This window comes from Psammomys obesus, unplaced genomic scaffold (genome assembly GCF_907164565.1).
Source record: "Psammomys obesus unplaced genomic scaffold, mPsaObe1.curated_primary_1811, whole genome shotgun sequence".
NCBI lineage: Eukaryota > Metazoa > Chordata > Mammalia > Rodentia > Muridae > Psammomys > Psammomys obesus.
This window is the reverse complement of record NW_026593286.1, coordinates 42840232-42859535: the sequence shown is the minus strand read 5'-3', so window position 1 is coordinate 42859535 and position 19304 is coordinate 42840232. Positions and strand designations below refer to the sequence as shown.

The 19304-nt window shown below is 37.5% G+C and overlaps 1 protein-coding gene across 1 annotated transcript in view; it reads right to left on the bottom strand.

Annotated features, from left to right (window-relative positions):
• Col5a2 (collagen type V alpha 2 chain) overlaps positions 1–19304 on the bottom strand; it is a 139834-nt gene that overhangs the window by 65613 nt on the left and 54917 nt on the right. The window contains exon 2 of the mRNA XM_055616744.1: positions 3273–3497. Coding sequence (XP_055472719.1) covers positions 3273–3497 — 225 coding nt within the window. The remainder of the gene's footprint in view (positions 1–3272; positions 3498–19304) is intronic.

Sequence of the window (19304 nt, the reverse complement as noted above, 5' to 3'; positions counted from 1 at the left end):
GCTTGCGAGGAAATGAACTTAAGGCCTCACTCATGGGAGGTGAATACTTTACTACTGGCTGGACCAAAGTCTGGAAAAAAAAAAGCCTTCTATCATTCAGGACTACAAATTAATTCTGCTATCTGTGACGTGTAGAATTCCCTTTCATGTCACTTATATCACCTATTTGGGGGAGTTCCTTGCTGTAGGATGTGTGACTGTTATCAATCTAGACTTTTCAAAGATTCATTTATTCTAAAAGTCTTAAAATGTTTGAACGTTTGTCACAAGAATATAATAGGACCTTCATTTTTTTCAGTATTTTATTTTATTTTTAATTTTCAATTAAATTTTTATTTCCTATAATAATTATAGTTTATTCACTTTGTATCCCAGCTGTAGTGCCCTTCCTCCTCCCCTCCCAATCTCTCACTCCTTCATTTTCTCCAATGCTCCTTTCCAAGTCCACTGATAGTGGGGTCCTCCTCCTCTTCCATCTGACCCTAGCTTATCAGGTCTCATCAGAACTGGCTGCATTGTCCTCCTCTGTGGCCTGGCAAGGCTGCTTCTCCATCCGGGGGAGGCAGTCAAAGAACCAGCCACTGAGTTCATGTCAGAGACAGTCCCTGTTCCCCTTACTAGGGAACCCACTTGGATAGGACCTTCATATTTTAAGGTTTTGCTTACCTATCATAATTATATCAGATATATCTTGAGTGTTCTGTCTTAACTGTAGATATTTGTTTTGTTGTAAATATGTGTTTTATTACCATTATTTTATATTATACTACAACTTTTTAAAATTTGGTTTTTTTTTATTTATCCTCCCTCTTCTCCCAATACCTCTCTCAGCTCTCCCTCCCCTCATCCTGCCCCTTCTGTCTCTCCCATATCTACTCCTCTATTCCCCTTCAGAAAAGGCCAGGCTTCCCAGGAATATCAACCAAATATGACATACCCAGTAGGAGAAAAATGATTCCAAAAGTGAGCAAACTTTTTACACACCAAATCTATATATTTCTGCCAGATAATTTTATACTGCATTGCCATATAGTGATTTTTACTTAATTTTCTTATGTTTATAAATGCACAATTTTGTTTTCTATAAATGAAAGATTGTAGCCTTTTTCTAAAAAAAAAGAACCTTCAGTGTTTAGTGCCTTAAAAGAACATGTCTAGGGTGGCTACCTACTGTAATAGCAATCATACAAAAGGCACAGAAGGCAAAATTAAAATTTTCAAATATCTGCTCAATTTTCCCAACTAACAAAATTGTTTGCCCAAGCCCTGTCAGTACGAAAGACAATATTCTTGAGTGGCATCATAGTTTGTTCTACTCCAGTGCATTAGTTTCTTCTCTAGAGACTTTTCAAGAATACGCATATCTTCTACAAATACTTTGCCTTTTAATATGTTTAATTCTTCTTAATATAATTTATTATTTTCCTCTTCCCGTGGATGTCATTTGTATGTGTTCTGTAATTTGTGAACTATTGCCTCATTTTTCAACTTCTTATCTCAACTTTCTCAGTTTTACTTTTCCTCCTATTCCTTTCATACCACTCCACATTGTTCCTGCTGAAAGACTTTTTTTTCTTAGACCCAATTATGACTTTACTGGGTTTTGAGCTGGAGGTACAGCCTAGTTCTCAGTTAGTACAGCTTATTGATACAGACAGCACCCAGCACTCACAAAGTTCAAGGCTATCCTTGACTCAGTCATTGACAAGCCAGCTTGCTATACATGAGGCCTGTCTCAAAAAAAAAAAAAAAAAAGAGAGAGAGAGAAAGAGAGATAGTTAATTCTCAAAAATATTGTCTTTCGTACTGACAGGTTAGAATATTTTGTTAGTGCTGTTTGGTATGGGTTAATTTTGTTTGGTTTTGATACCTGGTATTTAGCTCCTGCTAGCCTTGAGCTCAGTATGTAGCTCAGTCTGGCTTTAAATTCTTGATCCTCCTACCTCACTTGCCAAGCCCTGGAATTAAAGACATATGCCATTCAGCCCCAGAAATTTTCTCTGATCTACAGCCATATATATGCCTGTGTGTTCTTTGTCTCAAATTTAACTGAACTCAGTCATCCTTTGCTCATGATTTATTTGTATAAATCTGTTGCTGTTCATTTTCACTACTCCTCTTCAAATGAGTTGTGCATCTCCTACACTGATTATTGGCAAGAAGTTATATATTTTGCTTTCTGACTTTTGTTCTGACATATTATCACTTGCAATTTCTTTATTCCCACACATTTAATTGTATGTATTCCTGAGAGTCTATGAAATTATGTCTGCTTCCAGTAGCTTTTGTGTCTTGATTTTTATCATGCAATGATTTATATTTATCACTGTCAAATTTTGAAATTAAGACTTATTTTAGATGCATTGTTTCTGCTAAATAATACACAAGATGAAAAGATACAAGCTGCTATCTAATATTTCCACATATTTGATGTTGAAGACTTCATTATATTTATTGTTATTTTCAATGGAATTTGTGAAAGGAGTTGAAGCTGTGATAATGTAATGATAATTGCTAGTACAAAGACATAAAAGATGAATGTTGGGTCTTACCTAACCCATTAAGATATGCAAATGGTAATGTATGCCTGTCTCTTTGATTCATAATCAAATATATATTAATTATTTTTCTTTGAAAATATTTTAAAACCCAGAGTTTGTGCCATTCTTTTCTTCAAGAAACCGACTCCATTTCCTCCTTTTATGTGGTCCACATTAAGCACACTGGATTTTTGAGGCAATACAAGAAAACTTGCTAAAGCAGTAAATTATATTAAATTCTATAGATATATAAATTCTATAGATATATAAATTATATCAGATTCTATAGAGTGAGGCTTGTACCAGAGATAATAAATATATTTTTTATGTTTCTCGGACATTAGTCAATGTAATAGAAAGTCAACACAATATCATGGAGGCACCTTTCATAATCACAGTAATAGCAACCATCTATAAGGTACAAAATGTTCTCTAATTAGATATAATCACTCAAAACAAGATCCTTTGATAGTTAAGAAAAAATTTATTGTCTATTTCTATGCTAATTGGCCTAAATAGAGAAAACAAAGAACCCTACTTATACTCGGGCAGGCAATAACACTCTTTTTAGAAATATGTTTACATTTCTAATTCCAAAGTCATTAACCCCTGAGGTCACTGAGTTAGTTGCTATGATTATTCACTTCGATTACTAAGCTCTGAACGCAATAATCACTGGAAAATAAAGATGTGCCATCAGCTTTATTCCGAAGCAGCTTTGAGCATTCTTACCAAAATTATTATCTCCACCTCCAGACGTTTGTGGGCAGACAGGACAGCACTCCCCAGGGGGTGCTGTAGGATTGGCACAGTTAAGCACTTCTGGGCACTTTATCTGGTCACAGAGAATGGCACCATTGTCACAGACACAGATCTGACATGGAGAAGGTTTCCAAATGTCTCTATTTAAATACATCTGGCCATTTTGAGTACAGGCTATTTCTTCATCATATTCATCTGAAATAAAAAAGAAAAGAGGTTAATAATCTAAATTTTTTTTTAATTTGGGAAAGAGTTAAGTTAATAAAGTATCTTTTTGTTTTGAAAAGTTCTAAGAAATAACCTCCTAGGGCTGGGGACCCACATGTATGGTGAGCTGAGTAGAGATCCCCAGCACCCATGTAAAAGGTTGTCACATACATCTATAATTGAGAGCTGATAGGCTAATTCACATGGTACAGCAGACGAGAGAAAGGGCCTTCTCTCCTATACTCATGCCCCCTGGTCTGGCTCACCTGCAACCCCCACACCCAGGGCCAACTCTGCTGTACTGCCCTGGCAACACTGAGTACTCCCCCAAGTGCAGCAGTAGGTGAGAGGCAGGAACAGCTCTCCTGTTCTCATGACTCCCTCAGATCCAGCTCTTCCATACCCTGAGTAAAAGGGAGGGGAGGAGAATCTCTCCCTCACCTCCACCACAACCCAGTAAACAAGCGGCAGGGCTGACTCTCAGTCTAGCCAAGTCCAGTAAGAGACCCTGTCCCAAAGTACAGGTTGAAAGCAATTGTGGAAGGTACTGAACATCAACCTTTGGCTTTAATACACACACACACAGAGAGAGAGAGAGAGAACAGGAGAGAGGGAGGGGGAGGAGAAAAAAAGAGGAGATCAAAAAAAGAGAATGGGTTAATTTCCATAGGAGATAAAAGACAGATAAACTTATTCTATTTAGTATGTACATAAAATAGTGAGCAATTTATCATGAAATGATGAATGAAACATGCATTTCCCTAGTATATGAAGAAGAAAAAAATGAGCCAAAGTATACTTTTTAGCTAAGGAATGCTTCTCACAAGAATTTTTTTTAAATTATGAGTGATGGAACATAATGAAATTTAATAAAGAGGAACAGAAAGAAACCATTTTAAAAAGAGAAGCAAAAGAGAATTTCCAAAGCACAATCTGAGTACATGTGAAAATGAAATAACTATTTCATATCTCTTGGGTTAGGTCTCTGTTATCCATACCAAATCTGTAACGGAAACACAAAACTCATAAAAATAATGAGGTGATAATCTTTACATTGAAATCAATTAAGGGAAGGTTATAGCAAAAACAATATAGTGTGTAGTTATATAACTTTACTAATTTCCTTTCTATGTTTAGATAAAAGTTGTTTTTAATACTTGAAAATACATATTATATGCATATTTGGAGTAATTATAATTATATGCAACATGAAAAATACATGTATTAAATGCTTAGCTTCAATTTTTATGAGAAGCTAACCTTATTACAAACACAAAGTAGACATTACACAGTGCTCACTTCTCAGGTGCTTCTCAGCTCCTTAGTGGCAATCTCATTCCATATGGCCTTTTTCAGAAAGGAGAAAATAGGTTCCCTTGCTTATACCCATCTATGCCCTTCTGGAACTTCCCAAAACAACCTACAGAGGAAAATGGGCATCTCAACCTACTAAGACTTAGTCCTCACCTGAACATTTTATATGCCTCTGCTGAAAAAAGAAAGACAGTTGAACAAAGGAAGGGGTGTGTGAAACACTCAACCAACAAACTTCTCCAAATACTGAAGTCCCAGGACAGAAACAAAACATTACTGTACCCAGTTCCCATCAATAGACAGGTCATCTGTCAAGTGCTGAAAACAAGAGACTTTGGAGGGACACCTATATCACAACCCCGCCCTCCATGCATAGTTATCATCTCAGAGGAGGAGACAGTAAGACTGTGAGAGCCTGGGCAGGCCAGGCAGGACTACAATGTGAGACCCTATATCAATATTTCAAAAGAAAAAATAAGGAAGGCAGGAAGACAGGAAGGAAGGAAAAATGGAAAGAAGAAAGGAAGATGGAAGGAAAGAAAAAAGTAAAGAAGGAAGGAAAAAGGGGAGAAAGGAACCCTGAAAAAAGGAACAATTTTAAGAAGAGTCTTCAGCCAAACCATGTGTACCAGACATATCACAGTTGTACACATGAGCTCATATTAGCTGTCATCCCTCCCGTGTACAAAAGACATGTGCTAAGGAAGAAATTGGGGAAGTAACACCCTTCACAATAGCCACAAAGCCCATAAGGTATTTTGGTATTGCTCTAACCAAGTAAGTGAAAGACCTGCATGAAAAGCGCTCCAAGTCTCTGAACAAAGAAAAAAAATTGAAGAATATATCAGAAGATGGAAAGATCTCCCATTCTTATGGATTAACATAGTAAAAATGGCCATCCTACCAAAAACAATCTACAGAGTCAATGCAATCCCCATCAAAATACCAACATCATTTTTTACAGAACTAGAAAGAACAATTCTCAACTTCCTATGGGAAAATAAAAAAAACCTATAATAGCTAAAATAATCATGTACAATAAAAGATCTTCTGATGGTATCTCCACCCCTGATCTCAAGCTGTACTATAGAGCGACAGAAATAAAAACTTCATAGCACTGGCATAGAAACAGAATTGTGGATCACTGGAATCAAATCGAGGACCCAGAAATAAACCCACACAACTATGGATACCTGATGTTTACAACGAAGCCAAAAACATACTATGGAAAAAATAGCATCTTTAATAAATGGTGCTGGTCTAACTGAATGTCTACATGTAGAAAAATGCAAATAGATCCATGTTTATCACCCTGCACGAAACTAAAGTTCAAGTGGGTCAAAGACCTCAATATAAAACCAGATACACTAAACCTGCTAGAAGAAAAAGTAGAGAAGAGCCTTGAACTCATTGGCACAGGAGACAACTTCCTGAGCAGAACACCAACAGCACAGCCTCTAAAAGCAACAATCAATAAATGGGACCTCATGAAGCTGAAAAACTTCTGTATAGCAAAGGACACTGTCATCAAAACAAAACAACTGCCTACATATTGGGAAAGAATCTTCACCAACCCTATATCTGAAAGAGGGCTAATATCCAGTATATATAAAGAACTCAAGAAGTTAAACACCAAGAAATTAAGTAATCCAATTAAAAAATGGGGTACAGAGCTAAACAGAGAATTCTCTGTAGAGGAATATCGAATGGCAGAGAAACACTTAAAGAAATGTTCAACATCCTTAGTCATCAGGGAAATGCAAATCAAAACAATCCTGAGATTTCACCTTATACCCATCAGAATGACTAAGATCAAAAACTCAAGTGACAACACATGCTGGAGATGATTTAGAGAAAGAGGAACCCTCCTCTGTTGCTGGTGGGAATGTAAATTCTTATAACCACGTTGGAAATCAATATAGCACTTTCTCAGACACTTAGGAATAGCACTTCCTCAAGACCCAGCTATACCATTGCTAGGCATATACCCAAAATATGCTCAACTATACAACAAGGAAATTTGCTTAACTATGTTCATAGCAGCTTTATTCATAATCGCCAGAATCTGGAAACATCCTAGCTGTCCCTCAACTCAGGAATGGATACAGAAATTGTGTTACATTTACACAATGAAATACTACTCCTCAATTAAAAACAAGGAAATCATGAAATTTGCAGGCAAATGGATGTATCTAGAAAAGATCATCCTGAGTGAGGTAACCTAGAAACAGAAAGACACACATAGTATACACTCACTTATAAATGAATAAATTGTAATAAATAAATAAATGGAGATTAGCCATATGACACATGATGACCGTATTAAAATCTACGGTCCTAAAGAAGCTAAATAGCAAGGAGGACCCTAGGGAGGATGCTTAATTCTCATTCAGAAGGGAAAACAGGATAGATACTGGAAGCTATTGAAGAGAGGGAACCTGATGGGAGCCTACAACAGATGTCCTCTGAAAGACTCCGCTCAGCAGGGGATTGAAACAGATGCTGAGACTCATAGCCAAACTTTGGGCAGAGCTCAGAGAATCTTATGGAAGAGTGAGGGGATAGAAGAATTTGGAGGGGACAGGAGCCCCACAAGAGACCAACAGAGCCAACAAATCTAGGCCCAGGGGGGCATGCAGAGACTGAGGCACCAACCAAGGACCATGCATGGAGAGGACCTAGACCCTTTGCTCAGAAATAGCCCATAGGCAGCTCAGTCTCCGTCAGGGGAGCATGGGCTGTCTATGACATGGACTCTGTTGCCTGCTCTTTGCCAGGCCACACAGGAAGAGGATGCCGGCTATCCTGATGACACTTAACGGACTGGGGTCAGATGGTAGTGGAGGAGGGTCCCCCTTTCTGAGGACTAATGGAGGGGGTGGGGTGAAGAGGGACAGTTGGCGGGACCCAGAGGAGACGAGGGTGGTGGCTACAACCAGGATGTAAAGAGAATAAATTATAAAAAAGTAAATTTAAATTTTAAAAATAGCAAACTAATCAAAATCTCAGCATAAATGGAGACAGGGCTTATAAGGTCCCACCCCTAGTTGAGAATTTATTGGCAACTGATGGCTTTGGGGGGAAAGACAGTCAAGTTATTTTCACTGATGACCCCTAAATGGCCACCCCACTCCACTATACTTTCCTATACCCATTAACATTCAGGCGTACTACATGAACTTTGAGTTTAAAGAAAAAGAGCACATAATATTAGGAAGAGTAAGTGGCAAAGGGGTAACACAGAAATTGGAGAGAAGAAAATGTGGGTGGACATGAATTAAATTGCATTATGTACATATATGTACATGCATGAAATTCTGAAAAAATAAAATGTGTTGTATTTGCATTTTAAAAAATAAATTTTTAGTATTCTACATCCAAAATAAACATTCTGCAAAACATGATCTATACAAATGTAGATTCATATCTCTAATCAATTGAATATTACATTAAGTACATAAACTAATAATAACTTCTGGGCAAGTAAGGTGGCTCAGTGGAAGAGGCATTTGTCACCAGGCCTGACAACCTGAGCTCAGCTCCCAAGGGAATCCACAGAGAAGAAAGAGGGTGTGGCCTAAAGTTGTCCTCTGACTTCCTTACTAGAGTTCTGCCCCATCTCCTCCATATAAACATAGGCATAAACAGTAAATGAATAAATGTAATTTTAAAAATAAAAAAACTTTGTTCATTAAGTTTTATGATTGAGGAAGCAGTACCTTTTTACTGGTTTTACATTCATTGCTTAAAAACAAAATTCTCCATAATGCCAAATAGCTATGTCTCTCACAAGCTGGGTTGTCAAAGTTGGGGGTCAGTAATGTTCAGACATATTGGGCTGAAGTGTTAGTGGCTTTGTGCTGATTGTTCAAATATTGAAAGCATATGTGTGTTCTGCCTTTAAAAATATAATACTGTGAAATATATTTACATATATATAGGTTGTTTTATATATAATGTTATATACAGTATTATGGAGTTATATTAATATAACTGATATAATAAAAATAAGTTTATATAAATTATCATACAATGTATTAATTTTAATAAAATACAAATAATATAGAGTGCATTATACAATATCAGTTTAATTTTCGAAAACCTATGCTATAAACTACAACTTTATATTTACACATTATAATGAAATAGTCTTAGATACATTATATTATTAGATATTGTAGATGTGTGTGATATGTGCAATATAACTCAAATGAAATAAAAATTAAACACTGAGAAGGCAAGAAGATATAAAAGAAGATGACATGCAAATTTTCAATTAAATATTATGTGCAAGAATCTTTTCAGCAGATGGTTTAACCCTATTTCTGCAACTACTTCCGGAGAGGTTGTAAAGGTTTTGGGAACTCTTTCCTCATCTGACTAGTCTATTTTCAATGTCTGGATTACTTTTGGCTTTGTTAATAAGCTATTTTTATTTCATCTCTAACTTAAAAGGCATGTCTTTCTTGTTCTACATATCAAATAACCTGTACTGTTTTCTCTGAAAGTTCAGTAAACTTGCCCTTGGGACAAGACACACACACACACACACACACACACAGGCACACACACATATGCACAGAGAGAGAGAGAGAGAGAGAGAGATGGGAAAAAATCCCTTTCAGTCCTGTGTCAACACAAATAAGAGGAATTTGAGACAATGTGGCCTCAAATCAAGAAGCAGAGAAATGTGTCACTGTATTGCTTTCTTTAACTGGCAATGCTGAAAACCGCCTTTATACTGATTGATTGCTGTTCTCTTTCTTCTGAGAATTCATAATTAAATTTAAGATGATATGGACGTGTAGTTGGAATGCTTTTAAATGGCAAGGAAATGAAAAACTACATTCACTACTGAGGCATGCCTTCTCTTCGCCCACACAAGAATTCATTCCCCTCACAGAGGGCTCAGTGAAGTCTCACTGTTCGTGTGTGTCTGAAAGATGTGTGCAAAGCAAGAGTGGTGGGGAAACAGAGCACCTTGCACTCTTCAGAGTTTCGATGCGGCGGCAGCTGTACAAAGTGCAGCTACCATCCCTTTGGCTTCTACATGGCCATGTGCTTAAATGAAAAACAGAATAGGAAACCACACGGGGGCCAGTTTGTTGAAAAGAATTACAAAAATGTGCCAGGACATGATTATTGCAGGCATGCAAAAAAGTAGGAATTTTCAGAGAACATCCTGAAAACTCCAACAGTGCCCCCAAGGCTCCCCTACTAAGTTCAGAAACAGCCCAGTCTCACATCTAGAGTCTAGATTTAAGTCCTATAAAACACACACACACAAACACACACATGCAAATACACAATGTATGAGTGTGCATACACAAACATATATGTACATTAGTGCGCACACACATGCTCACCAGCACACAAACACACAGAAAGACAAACACATATGAATGTGTGTGCACACACAAGCACACACACAGGCTCATACACTCAGTATCCTCCAAATCTATAATTTTGCACTACTTATAGTTTTTACTACTTATAGTTTATTAAGGTCCCTAAAATTTAAAAGAGGTTGAAATCTGCCAGTATTTTTACTATTTTCTAATTTCTGTGAGTTTCTAATTTTCTGGATTTTTAACTTCCAAGCTACAGGATTATTTTCCTCTTGCTAAGTACCGCAGAAGACTGTCTCCATTGTGAAGTCACTGGCAAAGGCTAGGCAGGGGTATCTGGATGGAGAGATGTATTTTGTTTGACCATATTTTACTTGAAATCAACTCAATTGTCCTATGTTTATAAAAAGATTTCACTGATTTTTTTTATAAACTGTCTAAATACAGGTCCTAATCAATAGATGACAGAGCAAACCCAACATCTTATAACAAGATAAGATGAGCCAAATTCACACATCCATTTCTTCATAAAAGCACATGTGCATAACAGCTGCACAGACGGTCTCCAGTTCAAAGCCACGTAGGGCTATGTCATGAAACTTTATCTCAAAAAATAATAATAATAAGGTGGGGGAGGAGTGGGCAGGATGGAAAGATAGTAACAGGGGTTATGAGTACTTGCTACTCTTGTAAAAGACTTGAGTTCAATTCCCAGCACCCACCTAAAGCTCACAAAGCCCTGGAACCCCAGCTCCAGGAAATCCAATAACCTCTTCTGGCCTTCACTGATTGGTATCTCCAACACAGCACACACAGACACAGACACAGACCCAGGGACACACAGACAGACATGGACACATACAGAGAGAGTGTGTGAGAAAGAGAGTAAAAATAAATCTTTAGAATCAAAAGAAAGATCCATATTGAAACCTTTGTGACCTAGAAACCCGAGGTTCCTAAATAATATAACTAATGTTGTTAAAACTAAAAATTGCAAATTATCTAAAGGCCTTTAACTATGTCTCACTGAAGGTCTTCCTGGTAGAAATTATGCAGAGTCCTTATACTATAATAATTTCTCCTCTCTTGTTCAAATGTTTGTTCTGATCAATTTCTTCTCCTCAGCAGTAAATTCCTTGGAACCCCAAACTGTGCCCATCTCAGAAATGCTTGCCCAATGTCATATAAGAAGGCTTTTATAAATGTCTGTGTCATGTAGTGTGGATAAGTCAAAGAAAAACACCTAGCCTGTAGACATACATACTGAAAAGTAGCACTTTAATCTCTTTCCTCCCAGAGAATATGCACTTCAGACATTTGAGAGGAAACGGGTAATGTGGAAGTTCTTGATAGAGTTTCTCTGGTGTTAAGAACTCTGTGAGGCCAAATAGGAAGAAGAACAGTCTTATTTCAGAACAATTGCCTTTTTCATCCAGCTCACATCATCGCATGCTAGTGTTGTGAAGGTCTGTGATATCATTATTTAAAGCTTCTCTGATTGCCAAAGACTTTGGAAGACTACACTCTGCACTGTCCTCTTGTGGCACAAAGGAGGCCACAGCAAGCAGCATCACACATCCTCTGGACTAACCCAGACACTATCTTTAGCAAAGCATGGCCAGGCTCAGCGCTACCGCTTCTAGAGACTCTTCTGAGCAATGTGCTTCTGCTTTGGACCACCTAGCACTGGAGGAAAAGACAAGGGAAAGGGCATTGGTTGCTTCCTTTAAACTCTGCCAAATAAATGCCAGCTGTACCATATCCATTGTTTCTCATGCTTTAAAAATTAGAAACATCTGAACCCAGCTGAGACAGCTGAAGGAGATCTTGGTCTGACAATGTTTTCACATCAGCCTCAAGATGACAGCATGTAGGTGAGTACATGAGTTTAAAATTGGTTGTGAGAGTCTTTTGGATATATGCCTAGCAGTGGTATAGCTGGATCTTGAGGAAGCGCTATTGCTAAGTGTCTGAGAAAGCACCAGATTGATTTCCAAAGTGGTTGTATAAGTTTACATTCTCACCAGCAATGGAGGAGGGATCCCCTTTCTCCAGATCCTCTCCAGCATGTGTTGTCACTTGAGTTATTCATCTTAGCCATTCTGGTGGGTGTAAGGTGAAATCTCAGGGTCATTTTGATTTGCATTTCCCTGATGACTAAGGATGTTGAACATTTCTTTAAGTGTTTCTCTGCCATTCGATATTCCTCTACAGAGAATTCTCTGTTTAGCTCTGTACCCCATTTTTTAATTGGATTACTTGATTTCTTGGTGTTTAACTTCTTGAGTTCTTTATATATACTGGATATTAGCCCTCTGTCAGATAAAGGGTTGGTGAAGATTTTTTCCCAACCTGTAGGCAGTCGTTTTGTTTTGATGACAGTGTCCTTTGGGTTACATAATCTTTTCAATTTCATGAGGCCCCATTTATTGATTGTTGCTCTTAGAGCCTGTGGTGTTGGTGTTCTATTCAGGAAGTTGTCTCCTGTGCCAATGAGTTCAAGGCTCTTCCCCACTTTTTCTTCTAACAGGTTTAGTGTGTCTGGTTTCATGTTGAGGTCTTTGATCCACTTGGACTTTAGTTTTGTGCAGGGTGATGAGTATGGATTTATTTGCATTTTTCTACATGTTGAAATTCAGTTAGACCAGCACCATTTGTTGAAGAAGCTATCTTTTTTCCATTGTATGGTTTTGGCATCTTTGTCAAAAATCAGGTGTCCATAAGACGCTCAAGTATACAACAAGGACATCTGCTCAACCATGTTTGTAGCAGCTTTATTTGTAATAGCCAGAAGCTGGAAACAGCCCAGATGCCTCTCAGTTGAGGAATGGATACAGAAATTGTGGTACATCTACACAATGGAATATTACTCAATGATTAAAAAAAACAAAACAAGGAAATCATGAAATTTGCAGGTAAATGGTGGGAACTGGAAAAGATCATCTTGGGTGAGGTATCTCAGAAGGAGAAAGACACACGGGGTATAAACTCACTCATAAGTGGATACTAGACATTTATAATATGGATAAACATACTAAAATCTGTACACCTAAGGAAGCTAATTAGGAAGGAAGACTCTGGCTAAGATGTTCAATTCCCATTCAGAAAGGCAAAGAGGATGGACAACAGAAGAGGGAGAAAACAACAGGACAGGAGCCTACCACAGAGGGCCTCTGAAAGGCTCTACCCTGCAGGGTATCAAGGCATAGGTTGAGACTCATAACCAAACTTTGGGCAGAGTACAGGGAATCTTATGAAAGAAGTGGGAGACAGTAAGACCTGGAGAGGACAGGAACTCCACAAGGACAGTGACAGATCCTAAAAGTCTGGGCACAGGGGTCTTTTCTGAAACTGGTACTCTAGTCAAGGACCACTCATGGAGATGGCCTGGAACCCCTGCACAGAGGTAGCCTATGGCAGTTCAGTATCCAAGTGGCCTTCACAGTAATGGGGACAGGGACTGTCTCTGACAGGAACTGATTGGCCTACTCTTTGATCACCTCCCCCTGAGGGAGGAGCAGCCTTACCAGGCCACAGAGAAAGACAATGCAGCCACTCCTGATGAGACCTGATAGAGTAGGATCACATGGAAGAAGACGAGAACCTCCTTTTTCAGTGGACTGGGTGAGGGACACAGGTGGGGAAGAGGGAGGATGGGATTGGGAGGGGAGAAGGGAGGGAGGTACAGGGGAGATATAAAGTGAATAAACTGTAAATAATAAACATAAAAATATTTTAAAAATTGGTTGTGGGGACTTTTATCTTCTGTTATTAAATCTACTGTTTTATTTTAATACATACTAAATTTAAATATTTATTTTAGGATACCCATCCAAATTATCATTTTCTGTGTTCTTTGCCTTTGGATTATGTGACCAAGAGTAGGCATTTGTTGTGTTTGATTATGCGGTGCTGAAGTCTTGGTCCCAATCTTGCTCTCCTCAGAGATGGATGGATCATCAGTGGACTAAAGCACTGAGTTCACAGCTGAATGTATATGGGGCTTGGCTGGCCAAAGTGGATCACAAAGAGTTGTCACTGTAATATATATCCTGCCCATGGTGACTTCCTATCAGTTTCTCTCTCTCCCTCCTATTTGCCAGAGGTGAGCCACTAGCCCGTATCACATAGCTTCCTTGAAACTGTCTCACCACAAGCAAGCCCAGAGCAGGAATATGCAGGGAGCACTGACTGAAACTTTGGAAACTTTAACAACAACAACAACAAAAATCCATTAAGATGCATGTCAGAGATTTTGTTACAAGGAAAAAAGAATTGTCTACAACAACGTACAAGGGTTATTGAGCTGAGCTAAATTCTTATTTCATTAAGAACAATTTTATTTTATATTCTTAAGCAATGATGACGAGAAAACAAGAAAAGGGACAGGAGCCTACCATAGAGGGCCTCTGAAAGACTCTACATAGCGGTGTATCAAAGCAGATGCTGAGATTCATAACCAAATCTTGGGCAGAGTTCAGGGAATCATATGAAAGAAGGGGGAGTTAGTAAGACCTGGAGAGGACTGGAGCGCCACAAGGACTAAATATATCTGGGCACAGGGGTCTTTTCTGAAACTCTCTAACCAAGGTCCATGCATAGATATAACCTAGAACCTCTGCTCAGATATAGCCCATGGCAGCTCAGCATCCATGGGGGTTTCCCTATTAAGGGGAACAGGGACTATCTCTGACATGAACCTAGTGGCTGGCTCTTTGATCTCCCCCAACCCCTGAGGGAGGAATAGCCTTGCTAGGCCCCAAAGGAGGACATTGCAGCCAGTCCTTTTGAGACCTGATAAACTAGGGTCAGATGGAAGGGGAGGAGGACCTCCCCTGCCAGTGGACTTAGAAGGGGCATGGGAGGAGATGAGGGAGGGAGGGTGGGATTGGGAGGGAATGAGGGAGAGGGCTATAGCTGGGATACAAAGTAAATAACCTGTGATTAATATAAAAAAAATAAAAATTATTTAAAATAAAAGAAATCTGAGAAAGTACAAAGAAGATGACCCACACACAATTTAGGGCAGCCTGCAAATAAAAGGGCTTGGTAAATGATGACAGAGGTAATTTTCTTAATACTGCCATTAAATGTTTTCTAATCATACAAAATGCTTTTCAGTTAACTAGCAAAACTGCTGTTTTGTGTAAAATGGAAAAAATGAAAAGCAAAGACTTTCTTATTAGGAATTCCTTAGGTTTCTTTCCATGTGCCATTTGGAAATATAAGTAACTGTGGCCAAGTTATGAAGCTAAAATTACACATACTTGTGTGCTATGCTCATCCATAATTCTGTCTGCAAGAATGACTCTCAGGCTCTCGTGGATCTGTTGTTACTGTTGTTAATTTGCTCACACAGAAATACAATACACAGCTCAAGCCCCTGAATAGCTTCAAAAACATTACAGAGAATGAGATGAACCTATTCTCATATAGTCGTTCGGAGGTATTAACATACCTCACCAAGTAAACTACACACATACACACACGCAAATGTGCACAAACACAAACGCACACACCTAAGCTTAAACATATGTGCGCGTATAATAGCAACAGTGAGATATAGACCATATTGGCTGCAAACGATTGATTTTAATCCCAGGCTATTACATAATTTTCACAAAACCCTATCTTAATTGTTTATTTCAAGTATGGTCCATACACAGAAACACATGAAATTATTGAGATTGCAAGGATGCTATGTATATTAACATTTTCATTGCAGATATTTTAATCTAAAATGGGTGTTTGCATAAATTTTTTTTTTTTACTTTTGAAACTTTTTTCAAAGATTTTGTGGTATTTTAAGATAATATGAAGTATAAGGGACTCACATGGGTTTAAAATTAGGTAAAAAATCACTCCAACTCTTTATCTTTTAGCTGTCTATACATTCTATCTAGCCTTCTCTCTTATCCTTCCTGATCCAAAAGAAAATGAGTGTCTGCAGGCAAACCCTGCATGTTGGAGGCTGTGGGCTAACCTAGTTGGTACAGTGCTTATCTGTTGTGCGCAGAGTCCTGGGTTCGATCCTCAGCACGACATCACCAAAACTAACACCTATAACCCAAACAATGGGAACATGGAGGCGGAAGGATTAGAAGTTCGAGGGCAACCTCAGCTGCATATTGAGTTCAAAGCCAACGTGAGCTAGTGTTCACTGAGAGAAAGAGAGAAAAATCCAGATAGTGTTGTACCCAACTTATCTGTTCTAAGTTGTTCTTTATCCATTTGTTGTTTATTGGCTGCACATTTTAAAAGACCATTTTGAACTTTTTTATTTTACAACCAACAGAACAGTCTACAATCCTTAAGGGTTCTTTGATTTCATTCATTTCATTACAAAGAGTTTTATAGCACTTTGAAGAAAGTTTCTTAAAAAAAAAAAAACTTCAAGCATTACCTCTTTGTCCTCTCTTCCCTCTGATCTGGGTTTGGGAGGATGGGGCAAGAAGCAAGGAGCGCTTTCATCCCAAATGGAAAACTCTAGTTTTATCAAATACTTGGACTATATAGCAAAGTAAACAAATGCTAAATTTTGTTTTGCTCTGCATAGTGTGCATTTATATTATTTCGTAACTAACACAATCAGTTGATTTCACTGAAGAACAAAGGCAAACACCAGTTTTGCCCAGATCTTCCTTCCATGTCACTGCCAGACAGTCAGTGGACTCTAAGGCCAGAATCATGACTCAAGAGCCCAAGTCCACCTCTTAGTCTTTACTCCCAATTTATCTTTTATAATATGCATTTATAATTATATAAAAGTCAACTTACTATAGGTTTAAGATCAAGACTGCCTGTGTTTGAATCTCAGAACCAATTGAAAAGCAAAGTGATATCTAGAAATTCATATGAATAACTCTCTAGATAAATAGAAAATCTATTCACTGGGCATTTTTATGTTTCAGAAGAACAAAAGACATGAAAAACAAAGGGAGAGGAGGAAGGGAGGAGGAATGTAAGGAGGCCAGAAGTCTAACAAACAAAAACAGCATCTCCCTTATACCCCTACTAGTTGGGGGAATTTCCATCTTCCTTTGATCCACAACAAAAGCAAGTTTGATACTTATTCTGCACTATGGTTAGATGGGGAAAGTATAAATAATAAAATCTAAAAATTGTATTTGTAAACCATGTCATCCTGAAGAACATTTGCTATCTTTTTACTTATTTATTTATTGTTTGTTAGTTAGTTTGTTTGTTTATTTGTTTGAAACAGGGTTTCTCTGTGTAGCCTTGGCTGTCCTGGATTCACTTTGTAGACCAGGCTGCCCTCAAACTCAAGAGATCCACCTGCCTCTGCCTCCCTGAGTGCTAGGATCACAGGCATGTGCCACCATTCCCAGCCATTTGCTACCTTCTTAACAACTAAATAAACACAAATCAATTAACACTCTCACAAAAGGGAAGGTGAATATGCATAAGCTTTATTAAAATTTTAAAGCTCTAAAGTATTAATGTTTATTCCTTTTAATTATTAATTCCTTTTAATTATTAATTTAATCATTACGGCAAATTTCTTGAAACACCATTACTTTGAAAAAAATATAAAGGAGAAGTACACTCCTAGGGTTTTCTTCATATCTCCATGAGAAAATTTTAAGCTTTTAAAATTTTCAGTAATTATTTGTTAACCAACTAGCTAAACAACATTTATGTTATGCTAATAAAGCACTTAACTACTGTGAAGATAATAGAAGAATATATAAAAATTTTTAATTTGCAATATAAAAACAAGCTGATACTAAAAGATTCACTAGATTGTTTACTAGTTAATGACTCATTTCTAAATTGATAAAGTAAAAGTATGCCTCAAATTTTCTACTCATTAATGTATAAAAGAGATAAAACATGAGCATTGAATTTGGAGAGGAAATATTCCAAGGATATTGTAAATAAATTTGCCTTGAAGTATAAGCCGATCCCAACATATTTAGTCAATCTAAAGTAGAAATGGCAATTAACTTATATACTAAATATTGCACATCCATCACACTTTATTGATTATTATATACTACATGATCAAATTTGGGGTCAGTGAAAGAGAAAATTAGGGTACAGATTCCTACTCACAAATAATCATAAGATACAAAAGCTACAGAAACTTATTATACTCTATTTGTAGTATTCTAGAATCTTCCTCTGTTTTAGCAACAATTTACTTTAATTCTTTTTATTTTTCTTAATTAAGTTTTGAAAACAATCTGAGGCCTTCCTAGAATGTAAAACAGATGTCAAATAAGCTAGAAGTAGAAGGAATATGAAATTGCAAGCGACATTAACATATCTTAGGGGAGATGTCATATTCAGTCATCCTCCAGTATTTACATGATAATGGAACATATATCAAGCCTTCGACTTAGAGCATCAGGGTGCACAGCAGGAAGAGAGTAGAAATCCAAAACTGTACAGCGATAGGAGCCCTTGAGTGTAACATGCAGACAGAGTAAGTCAAGATTCCTTGTGTGGGTTCAATCTTTTTAAAATGTTTTAGTTGTTCATTACCTTTGACAATTAAAATGTTTTCAAATTACAAAAAGATGATTTGCCCATAAAACAAACAAAAAAATAATAAAATGGATGTCTGTTGATAATGCTATGTGTTCAGCAGAAATCTATCATCTATAAGTATGTCAAGTACTAGAAATAAAAGATGAGGTAATGGATGAATTCTGTCCTGCCTTTACAAACTAAGGAAGAAACCAATGTGGCAATGGAGCTAAGCTGACAGGACACCATTCTTTAGACCTGGGGCAAACCTGGACATTAGGAAGAACAGGAACACTTAGGAAGAACAGCTCACCTGGGCCGAAGAGCAGAGACATCTCACCTTCAGTGATTCTAATTCAGTAATGTTTTATTTCCTTTCTTTACTGTACTGAATTTTTCTTTTCTTTTCTTTTCTTTTCTTTTCTTTTCTTTTCTTTTCTTTTCTTTTCTCTTCTTTTCTTTTTTTAGAAGAAAACCAAACTCCAAAGTGCTTCCTTCCAAAAATCCATTTCTAAGCTGTGTAATAAGAGTTACTCCTGGTTCATACTGGCAATTGGCAACAGATTCCTTTTTTTTTTTTCTTTCTTTCTTTCTTTCTTTCTTTCTTTCTTTCTTTCTTTCTTTCTTTCTTTCTTTCTTT